The sequence below is a fragment of the Fundulus heteroclitus genome, chromosome 19 (genome assembly GCF_011125445.2).
Source record: "Fundulus heteroclitus isolate FHET01 chromosome 19, MU-UCD_Fhet_4.1, whole genome shotgun sequence".
NCBI classification, from domain to species: Eukaryota; Metazoa; Chordata; class Actinopteri; order Cyprinodontiformes; family Fundulidae; genus Fundulus; species Fundulus heteroclitus.
This window is the reverse complement of record NC_046379.1, coordinates 23,569,301-23,589,871: the sequence shown is the minus strand read 5'-3', so window position 1 is coordinate 23,589,871 and position 20,571 is coordinate 23,569,301. Positions and strand designations below refer to the sequence as shown.

The following is a 20,571-nucleotide window of genomic DNA, read 5'->3' as shown; positions in this document are numbered from 1 at the left end:
CGTCATGTTCACAGATAAAATGGAAAAAAGGAAAATCAGATAAAAGACACGATTCAGAGTAAGGATTTGGCATTCATTATTGTTGATAGTCGCATATACATACTTTCTTCATAGTAATCTTCTGCCCTATGTACACACATTAAATAATTCTGGACTTTTATATATTTTATACTCAACCAACAGTCATACAAAATATACAATAGTTCTATGTGCCATAAGTTTAAATCTTTAAGTTATCTCATCTTTTGAAAATAATAAAAAGCAGAATGTAAAAATACCATAGATGGCTGATGTTAAAGGTTAAACTCTTGGTTTTTATCTGATAATAAAACACTTGGCATGGCTTGAAAGACGTACATGAATGTATGTAGTTCAAGTTAAAATGGACAGTTTACCACAGACACAAACAGAGATGCAAGTAAATAAATGTAAATATTAAAACCACATGGCCAGATACAGGTAAAAAAATAAATGCAATGAAACTGTCCAACGTTCGTCTTGTTGTCCAAGGCTCTCGTTCAGCTTTTAACTTTGGTGCTTTGCACTGACAGTGTTCTGTGGAAAATACATGATGATAATCCAGCAGATGTCCACTGTGAGCTAAACCAAAGTACATCTTAAATTGACACAGCATTTCTTATCACAGCCAGATGCTTGATCCTATGTTCTACACAAAAAATATATTTTTCTGTGGTACAACTGGATGAAGGCTAGATTTCGCTCTCCGATATTTAGCACAATTCTCATTCCCGTCCCTTGGAGACCAAAACACAGAAGCAGAATGTTCTCGTAGCTCGCCTACACGGGAGGCGGTCCGTTAATGTAGCTGAGCATCGGGTAAAAGGAATGAGCAAAGTTGTTGGACTGAGTGCAGTAGTCCTCCTCTGCCAGCGGCAGCAGGAAGGCGAGGACCACCAGCAGGAGCAGGAGGAGCTGCAGAGGCAGCGCAAACCAGAGGACGCGGCACCAGAACGAGGATCTCCGGGCTGCTGCCATGTCCGGGTCAGAACGGCAGGAAGCGGATCCAACGCCGCTGCGAGACCTGCTCACACACATTCACAACCAGGCAGATACTGAGTGTTAGTTAATCACTGGTAATAAAAGTTAATAAAAGCATGTGGAAAATACACTGGCTCTTCTACACTGCTACCAACGCAACACTACTGTAAATCTAGTTATACGGCTCAAAGTAAATGGACCACACTTTTTATTACCTACAAAGTAAATTAGCAAAATTAAATAAGTCTAGTTCAGTCAACATTCATCCTACCTCCTAATTTAATATCTCCACATAAGCAAATGTTTAGGCATATTCCGCCTGTTTTCCATCCAAATAAGATCTCATTTCAGCAGCACAGCCACTGTATGTCAATGCTTTAATGCCACGTGTTTCAGAGGTACTGCAAACACAGCTCATAGTGACGACGTTTAGGACTATGATCCACATGCTGACTGAAACTTGGTGGATAAACAGGATAACAAAGACGGTCACGAAACAGTATTCAAGCATACATACTGCAGTGCTGCACCAGACAAATACACTTTCGGTTTTGCTTGCATACCTTTGCAGGAGGTGTTAGGATATAAGACAAGCATGCTGCAAGAATCAGCTGAACTGACTCAGAGTTTGGGTCGTGGAGAAAAGTGCAAAGCATGCCATAGCAAGAGAAGCACAGCGATTTGAAAACAGCTTTTCTTTCTGGGTGATTTAACTAACCTTTGTAAAAAAGACGTGCTAAAGCAATACACCACCTCATTAAATTTGACTCGCAGTAATGTGCATAAAGCATTCACGCCACTTTAACCTTTACACATTTTGTCACGTTCCAACCATAACCTCCAACGCAGTTAACTTGGATGTTATGTGATGGACCAAAATAAAGGTGGCTTTTTAGATTTTTATTTGTAAAGAATGAAAAAAAAACTCGTATACTATTCTGTGTTGGTCAATCACATAAAATCCCAGTTAAATGCACGGAAGTTTGTGGTTGTAAAGAGGCATAATGTGAACCAGTTAAAGGGGCAAAAATGCTTTTGCAAGGGACTGTAAATTTACATGTTAAAACATGAAAACAAACAACTGGAGTCAGAAGACAACTTGTGTCTTAAAATCCATCATACTTTGTTGAATGACAGAGAATGTTCCCAGTAAGCGGTAAACTTTGCATTACTGAGTTATTTTATTAGGCTGGTGTCTGTGTAATTGTTTAAATGAGCTTAAAGACTAAAGAGTCAAGTCACGACATGGAAAAAAAGATTACTTTTAAAGAGAAACATCTATACTATTCATGCTATCATAACTACTTAATGGTTTGTTCAACCAATTTTCTACATGGGTTCTCAAGGAATAATGAGAACCAACTCTGAAGAACATCTTTGAAAAAAGTCTTTATGCGACAAGCTTCTGATGTTATGCTTCTTCAGAGATGGTTTTCACACTTCTCCAGTGTGAAAGAGATTAAAAAAGATTATCTGCATCTTTTGAAAATGTTTCATGCCTTGTGATGTTCAAATAGTTCAAATGGGAATTAATATTTCTCACCCAATCGTGTTTAATGCCAATTAATGTAATTAGCTGTGAAATGGTCTGAAAGATGTTTTCTCCTATCTTATAGAAAGCTTTCATTTATTTGTTTGGTCAGGTCCCAATTTATTTGCTATGTTGTGCTGAAATAAATCCAATGTAAGCAGAAAATTTGTTATTTCGATATTTGCTCTTGTATTTTTTGCAAAGTTAAATCATTTTTAAAGCATTTTTGTACAGTTTCCACTTATATTACATGATGAATTACTAGAGTTGTGGGAAATTAGGTTATTTCAAACAAATGTACATATTTAAAGAGAAACATACATATTTAAAATAATTTGTGTTAATTTAAACAAATCTTGTAGAGCTTAACAGGATTTGCTACACTTTGTTTAGGTTTGTGGTTCACACTGTACGAAAACCTTGAGTAAAATAGCTTTTTTCCCCTTGTAGTATTTACATGCGGCTCTCAGCTTCCCATTAATTGCAGATTCACGAAAGCAATTTAACAAAACACTTGTCCAGGGCAGAACTGCGGGTAAATCTGGTACTTTTCTGCCGCCATTTCTCGCGCTGCTCTGGGTAACTGCCCATAAGGCTGATATCAAAAACTGCGATTACCGGTTACCGGCCCATGCCTCCTACCTAGTAGCATGTTTTAAAGGGATAAGGCAGTCGATTTGCTTGAGCAAACTTATTTCTGATGTACATCAAGTTTCCTGATGATGTTACCATAAAGTACCCCTTTACTGCCTCACAAAGGGACACGTGAGAGACAAGACCCACGGATGACAGACTGAGGAACAAAGATGAAGAGTCAGTGAGATAGCAGCAGCAGTGAAGAAACACCACACATGAAATAGAGTGAAAACACTAGAGAGAAAGGGAAAGCGCAGCTTTTACATTGTTCATTGCAGACATTTATTGGCTCGGCACTTTGAAAGAAAAAGGGAGTGTGTGTGTGCTTGCTGAGCATCGGTGAGGAAGTGTTGTTAGCTGTATGCTAATATATTAGATAAGCAGCCAAGGACACTGACGAAGAAGAAGCCTGTCGCTATTCCTGGTGAGACTCTTTCCTCGGTGGATGTTTGGTCTCCATCTCACCTCATCATCTAACCTACACAGAGCACCTAGACTGACAGAAGATGATGGAATTCACTGTCATGAGCTGGCACAAGGTTTAAAGCCTGAAATAGGGACTAATGGAGAAAGGGTGTATTAGAGAGGCCGGACTAGTCTCCCAGTGCATCATGGGTTGAGTTCCATTATCTTCTAGGTGTGCTAGAAGCAACAAAAAGGTACCTGTGGTGTGGACTGCTCACAGACGGTCCAGGCTGTGACAGACTACATTTGCCCCGTTGCTGTTTGCAATGAACAGGGGAGGGGAGGGTGAAAGAAAGAAAGTATGTTTCAGTCCACGCAAATCAAGACAAAGCTACTGATGAAAAGACAACCCAAAATGAAAGAAGAGCAGCCAAAAAAAATAAAAATCAGACATGAATGGAAGATTGTGTAACTCATAATAACAGGAAATCTGGCTTTTCAAAGTGTGCAGCGACTTTGAATTGCTTCCACTCACGAGGGAGTGACTGCAGATGCAAAGCTACACATCTGGCCGTGTGATGCATGACTGCCGCTGGTAACAATGACATTACTAACAAACATTATAAGCAGTGACATGCTTATTTGGACTGATCTGATAAACTTTGACAATATTCTCCTAGGTTATAGTTGTTGCTGAGAACCCACAGTGCCTTGCAAAAGTATTCCCACCACTTCCCATTTTCTACATTCTGTCACATTACAACCTGAAGTTTCAATGTATTTTATTAGGACTAGGAATTGCAGCTACTGAACGCACCATATTCATGGAAAAGGACATCTGGGATGCTTTTCTTTAGTTGGGAAAGGGAAGCTTATCAGTGGTGATGGAAAGATGGATGGAAAATGGCCAAGTCTGTCCAGACTTAAATCCAACTGACTAAATCAACCTTTGTAAATTACAGATTAGATGGAGAAGCTCTGCAACCAGTCTGACTGATCTTAATCTGTTTTGTAAAAAAGAATGGCCAAAAAAGGTGAGACTGTAGATGAGCAAAGTTGATAGAGACTTAACCCATAAGTAGTTGAAGTTGGTTCTACAAAGCTATGACGCTTCACTTTTCAGATACTTATTATTGGAAAACTTTCAAAATTGAAGTCTCATTTTCCTTCTACATCATAATAAAGAACTAGCTTCAGTTGATTTGTTCAATAAAATCATAATAAAACACATTGAAGTTTGTGGTCATAACATGACAAAATGTGGAAAAAAAAGTTTGGGACGAATACTTTTGCAAGGAATTCTAAAACAGTTTTGGTATTGTTGAAAAAATAATCTAGTTGTTAGGTTTAATGGTTCCATTACAGCCAGTATTACTAAAATTAACCATTATTCAATAGAAATAAACTTATAGGTGAGAAGATGTTAGAGGGAAAATCTAAAGAAAAAGTTTTAGTTTGGAAATAAAGGAAAAGTAAAAGAGGAGAAGGAAAAAAAACGTCCAGATGTTTGTAAATACAAGAAGTAGAAAGAAAATATATTTCCAAGTTGGGACCAGACAACATGCAGGAATAATAAATGGATTGAAAAAAGGTTTTGATGGGGATAAAGTGTATGGCAGTCTGGAGGTGTAGAAACATTTAAAGAGAGATACTGGGATGACAGGGATGAATTGGACCATCAACGGGGCTTTTGGGGCACTTGGTATTGTGTTGTAGACGAGTTATCAAACTCTGGTTTCAAACTGGGACTTCGTAAACAGGTCGAGATAAACATTACCGATCGTGACCGACTCGGCGTGCTCCTTCCTGAAACTGGACTGAGGGAACCAGATGTGTCCAACTCATCAGCAGACGACCAAGAAGACAAATCCTGAAGATAAAAAACAACATTCACAGATGCAAAAAACAGCAGCTCAATGACAGCGAGTGTGATAATATGTCTGAGCTTCTGCCAAAAAATCTGATTTAATTGAATCCATCTGAATTTAATAACAAGTGACCTGTTATTAAAAGAATTACCAAATGCAAAACTTATTTTATTAAAGGGTAAAACTGTGCACTTCTTTTGTTGGGTGACAGAAAAAAACTGTCATGTAGCAAATAAAAATGAAAAAAGCGGTAAAATATCTTTGCGTAATATTTCTTAAATCAAGGCTGTAAGGGTTCAAACTGGAATTCCAGTTTTCATGCCCCTTGAACTTTTCTACATGAACTACAATCTTCAATGGAAATTATGTTATGTGATAGACAAACAGAAATTAGCAAAATACTAATGTGGAAATAAACTAGATAGTTTTCAAAGTCTTTACCAGCAAAAATCTGACAAGTGTATTCAGCCCTTATAATACTGATATTCCTAAATTCATTTAGTGCTATTTATTGCCTTTAGTAGTCACCTAATTAGTAAAGAAATGTAATTTGGTCATGTACTCTACAAATCCTTCCTTGATGGAAGAGGGGAAGAAAGAAAAGCCACAGTTAAGAGGAAGCCGTGAGAATCCCATCTGCAGTTTACTCAAACCACGTAGAAGAAACTGCAAACATGTGCAGAGGATCGGCAACAAATGCTTGCACATTTTAGGATTTTTAAACTGTAAAAACTGTAAAAATCCTTTCTCAATTCCTTGAACTCTAATTTTACGATCTAGTTGGTGTTGTTCTACCATATAAAACCCCAATAAAATATACTGAAGTTTGCAGCTGTGAAATAAAATATGAAAAAGTTCTACAGGTGTGAATAATTTTGCAAAGCACTGTACGGGCATGAACCTCGTACCTGTTGGCTGCTTGTGATGTCCAGAAGCTTAGAGAGCTCTCTGAGGTCTCGGGTCACTTCTTTTAGCAAAAGTTTGAGGCGGTTCCCAATGACATGAACCTTCTCCTTGGCCTCCAGGCAGTCACTGCCCTGAGAGTTGACCAGCAACTGGAGGGACATGTCTTGTAGTGAGGCGACTTTAAGCTGGGAGTCCAACAACTCCTGGCGGATTTGCTGTGGGATTTTGAGATTTATGACATAAATTCATTTAAATTATGCAAATGTAATCTACAGGTTAAAATACTTGACTGGTGCTATTTGAATAGTAATTTATATATTAGTCCTATAATCCCAAAAATGTTTCATACCGTGAGCATCTTATGATGTTCATGAAGAGTATCGCTGTCCTGGATCGGGTCAATAGGGACAATCTCATTCCTTCTGCGATCAATATTTTCCAACCAGAGGAGCAGACCATGGCTCATTTCATGAAAGTCCTGTTGGGGATAAATGTAAAGACTGAACTGCCGTTCATGTGTAGGTGAATTCATAAATAAATCAGATGTGCAAGTCAATCGACATGCACTTACTTGACATTGCATGAGAGCTTCCTGTAGTGACGTCCTCCATTGATCCAGAGAGCTGCCCAACTTGTCCCAGCTGTTGTTCATGTCTTTCAGTTTGGCCTGCAGCTCCCGGGACTCCTCTGTGTCTGACTGCAGAAACTCAGCGCTGCACAGGTTGATGGAAAGCACGATAGCCTTGCGCTTATCGTACGCCTTCTGCAGCTCCTGCAGTCAAACAAACATTGCAGAGTAAATTAAAGCAGGATGAAATCAGGGAACATAGATGCAAAATAATAAAGTTCCTATTATGCAAAATAAACTTAAAGACGGAGTGTTCAAAATAAAGAAAACTTGAGCAAATGCTGGCATGATAAGCTTTTTTCCTAATCAAAATTTTGCTTAACTGACATGTTTTAATACATTTAAAAAAAAAAAGGAAATTCAGCAAATCTCTGCTAACTTAATGTAAGCTTTATTACAGGTATCTAAGCTTCTAATTCACCAATTCACCAATTCCTAAATATATAATAATTTACCTGGACATAATTGATTTAAGGGACAAGATTTCTTTACAAAAACACTTCTTTCTTTCAGTAGCTCAATTCACAAGTGAAAAACATTACGTTGATTAATTACACACAGACGGAGGTATTCAAGCCTTACTTTCTGTTAATTATGATGATTTTCCACTTACAGCTAATGAAAACATGGTGTTTAAGAGTAAAGTATGACATCAGACCAATAACTTAAAACAAATGTAATAGAGAGATGTGAGCTTAATGAAAAGTATGTGTAATACCTCCTTAAAGTGTTACCCTTAAAAGCTACTTTTAATCTTACATATAAACTTAATTGGAACGCATATTCCACTTTATAAAATATGACGGTATTTTGTGTTGGTCTACCACATAAAAATCCAATAAATTACATTGAAATTTGTAATTAGAGTGTCTGAAAATGTAAATGTTCCATGGTATGAATACATTTCCAGAAATAATGCGGAATTAGAACAATGCAAACCTAAAACAATGATTTTCTCATTCATACAATAACAAACAAAGAACAAGATCTAAATATGCTGATTTTATTACCTTGAGTTTTTTGATGCGGAGCTCAATGATCTGGATGTCTGTGCTGACGTCCAGTTTCCGCTGTTGCTCCAGCTCTTCCTCGGTTTCTCCCAGCCAAGTCCAAATTTTGTCCAAGTCAGAGTTGAGCTGCTGCCACTGTTGCTGGTTCTGCTTCGAGCGCATCTCTTTACTGAGATCCTGGGCCTGCAGGAGCTCCCAGCGCTCAATCACGCCTGGATCAGAGGAGGCAACAGGAAAAAAACAACAAGGATTTGTTGTTTTTGATGTTTCTTGTATAACTAAGTTGTATCACACTGGGTAAAAGCAGGGCTCAACATGTATTTATTCTTGCTGTGTGCTGAATAGCTTGCTTACGTACGTATACGTGTGGTTTACAAAGGTAGAATTATAAAACTAAAGAGAGAAAGGATTACAGCAGCTTGGCACAGAAACACAAACGCCTAAATAAAATTATGAATCAATAAAAAATAAAAATAAACACAACTCTATACAAATCTCATATATCTGTGTCAAAAATCCACTAAAGCTAAAAGCATCATGCTGTTAACTACATATGTGCAGGGTAGGGTTTGGTGCGGTGTTACCTGATGTCTGGGACTCTGAGCTGCTAGGATCTGCCAGTCCAGACACTGTATCATCTTCCTCTTTCAGCTCAAAGCCCATCCTCTTCACTGTGTCAATGCTGCCGCGACACTCGCCCAACAGTCGCATCTACACAATCAACATAGACTGACTTACTTCAACTAATCCACCAGCTTTTAACAGACACTTATTGACCCTATAATAACCCTTTTAGTTTTAATACTCCAGTAAATACTGCTTCAAGGTGAAAACACTATTAACCCAGCTAAAATTACTTTATTGTAATGTGTGGATTACACAACATGCAAAAGTATTCACACCCCTTTAATTTTGTTTTATTTTGTCATGCTGCAACCATAAACTTGGAATTTAATTTTAATTTGACAGACATACAAAAAAGTGAATAGTCCCGAAGACGAAGAACAAGGATCCATTTTTTTTTGCTAATTTAAATGTAAAAATTGTGACAAATGTATTCAGACTCCCTGAGTTTTTGTAGAACCACGTTTTGCTGAGTCTGAGCTTTTTTGTTCTATTTTTACTTTTACTTTTGGCCTTTTTAATTTTGGTTACTTTAAAACTAACTCTGGATTAGATTAACTTGTTTTTTCACTACCGATTTAGTGTATAACTCTGTATACACTTTCCACATTTAAATTATTTCCCATTCTTTTCAAACAAAGTAAGTAAAGTTGAACAGAGCCTCAGTAAACATACATTTTTTAAGGTTTGCCAAAGATTCTCAACTGGATTTTGTTCTGGACTTTGACTGGGCCACACTATCCCTTGAATTTGCTTTGATCTAAACGAATCCATCGTAGCTTTGGCTGTATGTTTAGGGTCCTTGTCCTGCTGGAAGGGAAAGTTTTGCCTCATTCTCAAGTACTTTCCAGCCTCTAACCAAATTTCTTCAAGAATTGCCTTGAATTTAGTTTTATCCAACTTCTGATCCACTCACACCATCTAACCTGACCAGCTTAAAAAAAAAAGCATCCCCATAGCATAATGACGCCTCTAACCTGAGTCACCATGGGGATGGTGGGTTTATCGGGATGTGCAGAGTGATCTTTTGTCCACACTTTTTCCACATTAAAAAGTAGAACTCTAGACTCACCTGGTGAGTTTTTTTGGTCTTCACAATACCGACATCTGAAGGCGATGGGTTACACTGGATTTTATTTAGAGGTTACAGAACAAAGGGGTCTGAATAAAAATGCTCGTTACACTTTTCAGATTTAAATTTGGAAAATATTTTGAAAACCTTGCATTATTTTCCTGCCATGTGACATATGATCTTATTTATGTAGATCTAGTGTATAAAACACATGGACGTTTGCGACTTTAACATAACGTGAAAAGAAAACTTTAAGTGTATGAATACTTTTGCAAGGCTATCTAAAAGAGGAGAATCTAATCATCAATATAACCATGGTAATGTGTAACAAAGACTTAGCTGTAAGAGAGGCACATACATAACCCATGTATGACGCGTCGGTTTCTGTGCTTAAAGGAGTGCGGCTGCGGCTGCTGTCCATTTGCTGCAGGTGGGACCGACTGACGTCAAGAGAATGCGTCTGGGAATCTGCTGAGGCGGCCTCTCCTGTTGAAGCAACGGGAACTGATCACCTTCAACTATAACGTTAAGTGTCCATACAAAGGACTGTTTGAACTATACAGTGATTTATAGTCCAAGAGAGGGTGGACCTGTTTAGACAGAGAAAAACTAGATAAAATGTAAAAGATGAGAAGTCAGGAGTGCAGATTGGTTTTCCAGACAGCCTTGGTAGTGCTGTCTGTTAACGGTTTGAGACGTCTTAGAGCGATACTCTTGTCCAGCTACTATCAGGAGGAAGATATCCAATTTGAGAAAAGTGCTCATTTAAAAGCACAAACAAATCTGCAATCCCTTAAAAAGAATATTGAATTTGCTTACTGTGACAAAAACAAACAAACCAAAAAGACACATGCTTTTCTGAAACAAACAAAGCAAATAATCCAAACAGGTTAGCTACCCAGCAACACCGCAAGTCAAATAAAAGACAGCAAGTTAGAAAGAAGATTTAGGCTGAATTCCATTTTTGTTCTTCGGAACAAGCGCCCGAAGTAGGAGCAGAAATTTAAAGAGGAAATGGAATTCACCCTATACCACGGTGTTAGAAAGTGCTACTATTGGTTACAGTGTAAAGTGTGTATAAGTGAAATCAACACAAATCAACCAAGCTGGTGAAAGGACTAGAGGGCTTTCCGCAGCAGTTATTTCTGGGCCCAAACAAATGCGTTATGCTTAATTCTGCTGTTGCCTACCAGTGGAGGACCTCAGTGTTTGTTCTGTTAGCTTAACATAGGCCTCAGGGCTCTCTGGAATCACTACATCTGGAAAAAACATTGTACAGTAGACACATTTAGCACTACAGTTCACACTATGTTACCAAATGAACAGATGAACCAATAATTCATCTGTATTTAACCTCAATTATAAATCCTATGCAGATGGAGTTGGCTGAACACTTGAAAGCAATTTTATGTAGAGATGCAGCACACAAATCTCTGGCTTGTGCTCAGAATCAGAGGATTTTCAGCTTGACCGGCTCCCAGTGGTGACCAGTTGGTCTGAAACTCCAAAAATACAATTTTCTTCCTGTCGGTAAATCCTGAGTATCTATTCTCTACCTGATCCCACTAACCACAACACTCTTTGGTGTGGATGGTGTTACCAAGCAAAGAAAATGAAAAGTTAGCTTTTGCAGCATCAGGGAGGTATTTAAATTAGAAGAGGCATATAGATGAAATAAACTACAAAACTGTATTTTCTACCATGTCTCATGACATTAAAGATGAATGAATGACTGCTCGTGGCAGGAAAGCAGCAAAAATGTTTCAGTCCTCTTCTTAAAAATTCTTATTCTATGGCTCTAAAAGAAAACTCCTAACTGGCTAAACTCGATAGGTCAAAGCTTTACAAAAAACAATAAATCACCCCCAAACTTCTAATTGGTGCATCTCTACTTTCTGATTCCAAATTGTTTGTGGCCGTTTGCTCTTCTCTAAGGTCTCTTTTCTTTACTTAATCCATACTTCATCCATATTTGTAGCTTGTAGGTTGCTAAATGGAAAACCTTTACAGCACCATGCTCTTTTGATCTGATAAGATAAAAAAAAAAATCCCACTGGAATTCCAAGTTAAGTTAAAAACATTCCGTTTGTCTGTAACTAACCTGACAAACCAGAGGCGGGGCGCTGTAAGAAGTCTCCCTCCTCGCTCTGTTGCTCTCTGAGGGCTCTGCTGGCACTCTCGAGCCCACGGCTCAGGTCATAGTCATGGTCCCACTCCAGCGGGATGGAGTCCACGCTTGCAGGTGTGTCCCTGCCAGAGCGTTCAGCCCGGAGCTGAGCTGCCAGGGAGGCTGAGCGCCCAGAGGAGGGCAGAGGTGAAAGGAAACCCTCCCCCAGGCGTTCATTCCACGGCAGGCTGGACAGATCGCCAGCTTCATCCAGCTCAAGCTCTCGATCAGAGAACGACACTTCAGTATCATCATCTGCAAGCTAAATATAAAGAATGTTGGTAGTTTAAATAGTAAAGTCTTGAAAAACACATTTCATCATAACGAAAGCTAAACTTTTTGAACTCTTACTGGAAGACGAATGAGCTTTTTGTAGTAGCGCTCGACTCGCCCAAAGACTTCCTGACAGTAACGCTGAAGCTCCTCCAGCTCTTCCTCTATGACAGCAGCATCCAGAGGCTCACTTTTCTCTATCAGTGCCTCCCCCTGGTGGAAGATGTGCTCAATCTTGGCTGTTGTCAGAGAAATCTCCTGCTGGAATGACTGTGGGATCAAAGGACAGTTTTTTTTCCTTCAGTCAAAATCTCATCATCTAAAACTGTTGAGAGCTGACATAATCTTAAAGTGTTTATAAGTCAAAATGTATCTAAACCATTCCAAAATATTTGAAAGAATAAAATGCTTTTCTGTAGTTAAAGTTTACATAAAGGTTAAAATGCCTTTCCACAGTTTGGAGAACAAAAATTACCACACAGCTCAAAATTGTCAAGTCAAGCCTTTCATTGTTAATTGAAAAATACTACAGATGCACTGACAAATCAGTTTTTAAATCTTTAAAAAAGCTATTTTCTACACTATGTCAAGACATATCTGTATTCATTCAGGCTGCAAAAGAGTGAGAGAGAGCAAGACTTAAAGCAGAAACTACCAGGGCCAAATGGAGCAAAGTCACTTTTGTTCCCTTTTAAACTCTTTCCAGATCTGTCTGTTAAGGAACATGCAGGGTTTGGAAGTGTTGTTGGCCTTTTAGAAAACTTATTTGAGGTGAGGATCTAGATTCTCTAGCAATACACACACAGACTGCAGGGTGTTACTAATGCTTACTGCACTAGTTGCCCATATAAATTGCCGAGGACAGCTTATAATGTCAACCCTGTAGTTGTTAAATACATACCATGCAATGTTGCCTTCGCTCTTAATATATAAAAATCCCTGACTGCTGTGACAACTCCAGTATTTGTCTGCCTTTAGATTTGACATCCGATGTTTCAGGTACAGTGGGAATGGTCTGCAGTTTGCTGCTGACTGGGAACACTTGCTCTCAATATTCCCAGAATGTTTAGACCTGAGAATCAAACCTTTAATTCTCCCCTTTGTAGGGACCCCAGGCATTTAATATTTGGTTTGGTTTCACTTTGGTTTGATTATGTTTGGGATTATTTAGAGTTTTTATATATATATATATATTACACCACACTTGCACATCCACCCTTTCATAAACATCCCCACCCTACACCACTGATTTACTGCTGCTCACTTCCGATTTAATAAAATAACTGATTTAATATTTTTTAGCTTATTAGTTTTGTCTAAATTAAAGTTATTTCACAAAATGCATTTAACTGGCTGCTGAAATCATTGTCTCCTTTATTTGTCATTACCACATGAGCCATGGTGTGACACTGCTTATCAGAGTAAAAAAAATATTTAGAATGCTAATATTAAATATTCTCACATTACTGTTCGTTTTTAAAAATAAATCAGAATCAGTCAAATTCAGTTTTGCCAGGTCAGACTTTTATAAAGACTGACACAAAATTCTGCTTCTGCATTTTTAAGAGGTACCTGCTATCGTTAGCTCTAATCTGCGTAGCGACACCATGCTATTCCATGCCATACCATGCTACGCCTTTCTGTGCTTAGTCATGCCATATAGCACTATATTAGTCTCAAATATTGTGACAAACTTACCCTCAGTTGTTTGATCTTGGCTTGAATGTCACACTCGGAGAAGTGCTCAATGTTAGTAAGCTGAAGGTCCATCTCTGTCAACCAAACTAAGATGCCATCTCTGGCCGTTTCAAAGTCCTCTCTCTGATTTATAAAGTGCTGCATTTAGAAAGAAAAAAAAATACAGTGAGAACACTTTTACATTTTTATATTATATAGAATAAAACATTTACTCGTGCAGTATTCTGTATGCTAAGTTCATAGACTTGAAATAGTTGGAAATAGGCAAAACAGAAATAATATAATATTTAACGATAAAAAAACTTATCCAAACTAATCAGATATATAATTTATGAAAAGCAATAGCATAATGTGCCTTGAGCCTGCGAAGGATAGATGCCACCCTCTTCTGCAGGTTGTCCCATCGCTGATTGACATCGTGAGCCATTTCTCTCAGACGGCACGAGGCGTCTGTGCGATTTTCTCTGGCCAGGCGGCGATATTGCTTGTTAATTAATTCCAGCTGGTTTAGGCTTTCATGAACTTGTCTCTGGAAGGCCTGCAGAAAAATCATTGTACAGTCAGCTTCAATACATTAGGATATGCATTCAAAAGCTCGTTTGTCAGATTAAAAGCACCTTTTGGAAATAACAAACATTAAGTACGTATCCAACATACTTCATCAAGCCCACATTTCTGTATAAAAATGTTCTTTTTGTATTGGTCTGATGTAATATTCTAATCCCAACACATCGCACCATCAGTTAGATATGTTGGGGATTGACTGGGAACAGCAATTTTCAAATTTTGCCACAAATTCTCAACTGAATTTAGGTCTGGAGTTTTAGTGGTCCTCATACTCTCATTCATTATTATGATATATATTTAATTCAAACTATTTTGCTTATAACACTGGCTGTGTGTTAAGGCTTGGTGCTCTGCTGAAAGCTCAACCTCGCCTATAGTCTGAATCGTTTTACAACCTCTGAAAAATGCATCACCACAGCATGATGCCACCGCCGCCATGTTTCCATGGGTGGGGAATAAGCAGTGTAGGTTTTCCCTCATGCATATTTACATTAAACCTGTTTTAGCGGTATCAGAGTAAATGATTCCCACACCTTTTAGATTTTACTAGTGAAAATGTTGTACTGATAAGTGCCATTAAGTGTTGGTCTGTCTCATAAAATCCAGATAAAATACATTGATGTTTTTTTTGTTTTCCTAATTCCATTTTTCACAATTACATTTAGCCATTTAACAGGGGTTATAGAACTTTAGCACTCGTTAGTCAGTTTAATACAAAACATATTGGATAGAAAATAAATATTCTACACAAACATTACCTCAAATTTCTTCAGTTCCTCCTTGGCTACTGTGTAGAGCACACCAGATGAGTTGGGCAAAGCTGCAGTTTTCTCTGAAGTGGCCAGCCACTCATCAAAACGTGCAAAATCTTCCAGGAACTTCTGCCATAAACGCCACGTCTCCTCAATCCTACGAGAGGAGAAGTCCAGAAAACAATCCTGATTAATGAGGACTTGGTAGACATCCATGCAATCTATTTCTATTTATGTAATTCTACATATGCGACACAGAGACTATATGACTGATTACTTTAGTCTCCTCTCCATGGACAAGGCACAGATGCTCCTCCAGCGGCGATCAAGGCTTCGTGTTGCCTGCTGGATGGAGTCACAGTCTGCATCGGTGGCACAAGCATCACAGTCGTGCAGAAGTACCTCACACAAATTCAGCACTGATGCAACTCCAGTACTGTGCTTCTCTATATCACGCTGAAGCTCCTGGTAGTTGAAAAACAAAAAAAACAAAAATTAAATAAATAAAAAAACATTTAAATTGGTATAAAAAAACAAATCAACAAATACCAGCCTAGAAAAAACTGGAAGACAGATTCAAAAGAACTATTTAATTTTTCATTTAAAAATGTAATTTTAATTAATTTTAATTGCGAAATTTTTGTCATAAGGATTTATTTTATTCTAACTAATTTCATTGTATATTATTTTCTTTTGGTGATGAAAAAATTTTATTCAATGGATCCTGGACCCATGTTGTGCAAGGGACTCCACAGATACAGTATGTTGCATTTACCATCATCCACAATAAGACTATAGTTGCTTTGTGTAAAGAAACTAACTTTAACCGCTAAAAGAAAACTTAAAGCTATTAAAATAGAAAGACCGGATGCTTTTTCATGAACCACTGAAATTCTATATAGCTGCAGAGCTGCAGTTAAACAGATTTATGCAGTGATCTGAAATAAAATGCATTCTTTCCTATTAATTATCAGTGGAATATAAAGGCAGCTCAGTTTAGGGCTGAATGCTCTGTCACCTGCTGCAGATCCAGCTTCCTTTGAATCTCTGGGAAGTCACAGGAGTCGTAGGCAATGGGTTTAGACAGCTCTGCCTCAATGTGGGCGAGCCAAGAGCGCAGGCTGCTCATGTTCTTATCCAGCTGCTGCACGGCTACCAAAGTTTCTTTCAGCTTCTTCACTCTGTTGACATAAGTTTGCAGGGTAATTACAATCAACAATATTCCAGTGATGGATGAACGCAATGACAGTTTCACCAATAAATAGAACTGTGTATCTCTTTACCTAGTTCCAATGAGATCCAGGAGATGTTGCCAGCGGTCGTTGACTTTGTTGAGTTTTTGTTCAATTTCATTTGCTTTGGTCTGATGACTGGCCTTAGCCAGGCGCTCTCCAAGCTGATGCAAATGCTTCTTATTCTCTTCTGCAATGGTGATCTCCTCCTGGTAATCCTGAAATATCATTCAAAACAATCAGACAATGCAAAGCACAATAATTAACACAGGGACTATCTTGGGTGTACTAAAATGAGACTATGTTAAATACATTAAAAACACAAATATGCTTGTAACACTTAAGAAATGTAGACAAAAATCCTAAGATATCAAACAAAATAGCTGCACATCGGGAAAAAATTCCAATTTTATTAGACTGGTGTAGATCCAAAAAGAATTATTAACAAAACAATCTGATCTGAACATTTAAATAAGTAGCTAAATGCTAAATTTTGCACACAGAGTAAACGTCTGCACTCACTGGGTGACTCATTTCCATACCTTGCGGAGCTTTTCAATCATCTCCTCGATGCTGATGTCTCCATTTTGGGCCACCTTACTCTCCATGTTGGTGAGCCACTCACAGAGCTCCTTGTACTTCTCGGTGAAAACAGTCCATTCATTCAGCTTCTCACTCACCTGCTGCCTCCGCAGGGAAAGCTGCAGAAGCACAGCGCCACATGAGACGTTAGTCGATACGATCTAAGTCCACTAAAGCAATAAACAAACGCATGTTATGTTATAAAACATGCAAACAAGCATGAAAAACTAAAAAGGAAGCGGTGTTACAGAGATCGCTGAAACATGACTGCTATTTGCATTTCACAATGTGAGTGTGTCTCTGTTTCCTGTGAGAGCATTTCATCTACGCAGCACAGGAAGCACCTCAAAGCAAAAAAACTTGAGGTTTCAGTAATGTTCTGCCTTTTATGAAGCGAACTTTGCATGCCGTAGCCAGAGACACAAGAACAAGCATCCTGTTAAAAAAAGGAATTGATTTGCACCTTTTATATAAAATAAAATAAAAAGATTTTTTATATGAATACTGTGGTCAGTTATGAACTTTTTAGTCTATATTACGAGTGCCAGCCTGTTTTAATGGTGACTGATGGCTCAACATTCATCTTGATTTATAATAGTTGTACATTTCATTTTATCTTTTAATAAAGTTTGACTTTAGCAACACCTTGTGGTCTGCTGAGGGACTACTGAGACAAGAATGCAACACAAATTAGTCACTTATCCAGGTAACACCCATTACATTCACAAACCTCAATGTACTTTATCTTAATTGGATAATGTGTGACCAACACAAAGTAGTGCAACATTGTAACAGAGGAAAATGGTACATGGTTTTCAAAATTTTTTACCAAATAAAAATATCAGAAAAGTATGTCTTGGATTTGTATTTAGCCCTAACGAGTCAGAACTTTGTAGAACAACCTTTTTCTTACAGGACTGCTGTGAAATTAGCATCTTCTCATCAACTTTGACCAACTTATCTCAACTAAACTGAGACTTTGTTCAGACACTCATAACACCACAGCAGTAGATCAAGGTGCTGAACTGATTGTTAAGATATCTGATTATTATACATAAGCTTAATATAAATAGCTTAACTATAAAAGAGCAATGTTCAAAACAAGCTCAACCTAAGTAAATACATTTTTTCCCCAAGTTTCAACGGTTGGGACATATCCTATGTGCCATGGCAGAGTCACTGCAGACTCTCTGAAGCTTGATGGCGCCACCGGGGCATTCAGGGTGATATGCATGTCAGTTTTCCTCCACACAAGGAAATTAGTATAAAGGCCAAGAGGTTCAATTTTGGTTACATATGAACAGAGCACCTTCTTCAAAGTGTTTGCTATGTCCCCGAAATGACTTGCGACAGACAGAAAATAGGACAGCCTACGGCCTTCTCTGAATAATGCTCTCTTTTTAAATGATGGATTTAGCAGTGCTCAATGAGATGTTCAAGGCTTGGCTGAATACAAATGCACACCACACATGCCAGACATTTTGAAAACCACTTTTTTCTTCTATGTTTCTTTTTATTCTTATGTGCTGTCATATGTTAGCCTATCAGCTAACATAGTGGTAAAATCCAATTAAGGTTTTAGTTGAAATGTGAAAATTTAGAAAAAGGTGACGGGATCTGAATACTTTTGGAAAACATTTTGGATAATGTATGCATATAATGTAGCTATACAGAGCATCACTTACAAAAAGATACAGCATATACAAGGAGTGAAGTACAAAGATGTACTTTGCAGAGGACTGTACCTGGTGGCAGATTTCATCCCACTGTCGATGCAGAAGCTCGATACGCTCCTGCAGAACAGAAAGATCCTCTGCGCTGATATAACAAGACAAAGACTCTCTCAGTAGAGTCAGATGGGCCAAATCTCCAGTCCAGCCTTCAAATGTGTTCTCCAAGTCCTGTAAATAAAGGAACATTTATATCAGAGCATTCATTTGTAATCAGCCAGTTTCCACTTTATAGAATTTAGTTTTATTGGAAGACTAAAGACAGCCCAGCCAATACCTTGCAGCGCATCTGCTCAGCTTGGAGATCTTCATGGTGATCAGGCAGAGGTTGAGAAAGCTGTCGTTTGAAGGCTCTGAGTTTTTCAAGTGATCCTCCAATCCCCCTCTCACATCTTTCCCAGTCCTGTATGTGAACATATACACACAGGCAGATGAAGAAGAAATGCACTGAACATAATAATAATAATCTTTTAAGATTAAATCCCCAAAATATGGCATTTAGAAAAATGTGACAAAGAGGGAGAAGTATATATTCAAGCAATAACAATGCAAAGCAGTTCATTTGTACAAAGTCATCAAAGGTTCAGTGGATTCGTTAAACTGTAATTTGCTTTAATTTACCTTCAGAAGCGTGCTCAGCTCTTTCTTCCGCTCTTCTAGGCACGTGCTGGCTTGTTTCCATCTGTCCTGGATATCTGTCAGCTCTGTCTGCAGGGTCACCTCTGCTCGGCCGTCTGCCGACAGGAGTAGTTGTCTGCCAGCCTCTATCGTTAAGATGTAGCTGCCCTGCTGACGCTGCAGCACCTTTTCCTTCAGCTTAAGCAGAAACAACGATTCTCATGAGGCTACAAAACCCATAAATCCCCAATACCTGTCCAACCAACACTTTTACATGTCTGACTAAATATCAGATACAGCGCTTTGTAAACATAGACGCATCTTTGGACTTTTTCATGCTGTAGCCACAAAAGTTTTTCATTGAGATTTTCTCTGACAGATCAACACAAAGTAGCACGTAATTGTGAAGTGGAAGTAAAATGATACATTGATTTATTTGTTTTTCACAAATAAAACTCTGAAAAGTGTGGCATTCTTTTTCATTTAGATCCCATTATTATGATAAAAGTAAACAAAATCCTGTGCAACTAACTTACTTGAGAAGTTGCCTAATCTACATCACACATGGGTGTGATGAAGTCGTCCTTGAAGATAATTTTTTGCTGTTATCGTCAATGCGCCTCAAGAGGGCGGCTCCGTTTACTTCACCAAGTACACAAGCAAGTGTGTGAAGGTAGGTCATATTCAGAGCAACGCCAAAGATCGGCTGCAGGGACTAACCCACAGTAAAGGAGGAGACCACGCTACCTTTACAAGAACTGAGTGAGGTGAAAATGGGTTGCGGATTATGTAAGTGAGCTAGCTTGGAGAGAGTCAATAAAAATAAGCCTTCCCAGTTTGGTGATTAAAAATTGTGCAATCCACAAGGAAAGTGACCATTGCAGCAAGAGGAGGTGAAAACAAATGCAAAATAGAAACAGACGTTCCAGCAGATAAACCGTTGCTTTTAAGCAAACCCCAATTAAAGGGAGACAAGGCAGCTTTGGACATTGCTCAAGACAAGAACGTTTGATCAACCTGTAAAACTCAAAATCTGCACATTAGTGTTTAGAGTTGAGAAATGACAGGAACTTAAGAGACAGCCCAAGGTTTCTATAATGCGGTTTCTCCCACCGCATTATAAGCCAGGCTTATACACCTCGCCCGAGTTTAAAATAAACTAAGGAGTGTTTGTTTATTATAAAAGCCTCGATGTTTGAGAGCAACAGTAAAGGTCCCATCTGGGAGAAAACCTTCCGGTCAACATAAGCTAACGCTAGCTGTTATTAGCTTG

General features: G+C 38.4%; 1 protein-coding gene across 3 annotated transcripts in view; it reads right to left on the bottom strand.

Annotated features, from left to right (window-relative positions):
• Nucleotides 1–52: 52 nt before the first annotated feature.
• Nucleotides 53–20,571, bottom strand: part of syne1b (spectrin repeat containing, nuclear envelope 1b) — a 117,081-nt gene continuing 96,562 nt past the window's right edge. For all 3 annotated transcript variants that reach the window (XM_036150752.1, XM_036150754.1, XM_036150755.1), the window contains 22 exons: nt 19,302–19,496; nt 18,958–19,083; nt 18,696–18,851; nt 16,911–17,069; nt 16,420–16,586; nt 16,155–16,317; nt 15,414–15,601; nt 15,143–15,293; nt 14,173–14,355; nt 13,818–13,955; nt 12,198–12,389; nt 11,781–12,108; nt 10,870–10,938; nt 10,038–10,165; nt 8,568–8,694; nt 7,984–8,195; nt 6,917–7,117; nt 6,695–6,823; nt 6,348–6,560; nt 5,349–5,441; nt 3,830–3,888; nt 53–1,042 (listed from right to left, as the gene is read on the bottom strand). In XM_036150752.1, coding sequence (XP_036006645.1) covers nt 799–1,042; nt 3,830–3,888; nt 5,349–5,441; nt 6,348–6,560; nt 6,695–6,823; nt 6,917–7,117; nt 7,984–8,195; nt 8,568–8,694; nt 10,038–10,165; nt 10,870–10,938; nt 11,781–12,108; nt 12,198–12,389; nt 13,818–13,955; nt 14,173–14,355; nt 15,143–15,293; nt 15,414–15,601; nt 16,155–16,317; nt 16,420–16,586; nt 16,911–17,069; nt 18,696–18,851; nt 18,958–19,083; nt 19,302–19,496 — 3,621 coding nt within the window. In that variant the 3' untranslated portion in view covers nt 53–798. The remainder of the gene's footprint in view (nt 1,043–3,829; nt 3,889–5,348; nt 5,442–6,347; nt 6,561–6,694; nt 6,824–6,916; nt 7,118–7,983; nt 8,196–8,567; nt 8,695–10,037; nt 10,166–10,869; nt 10,939–11,780; nt 12,109–12,197; nt 12,390–13,817; nt 13,956–14,172; nt 14,356–15,142; nt 15,294–15,413; nt 15,602–16,154; nt 16,318–16,419; nt 16,587–16,910; nt 17,070–18,695; nt 18,852–18,957; nt 19,084–19,301; nt 19,497–20,571) is intronic.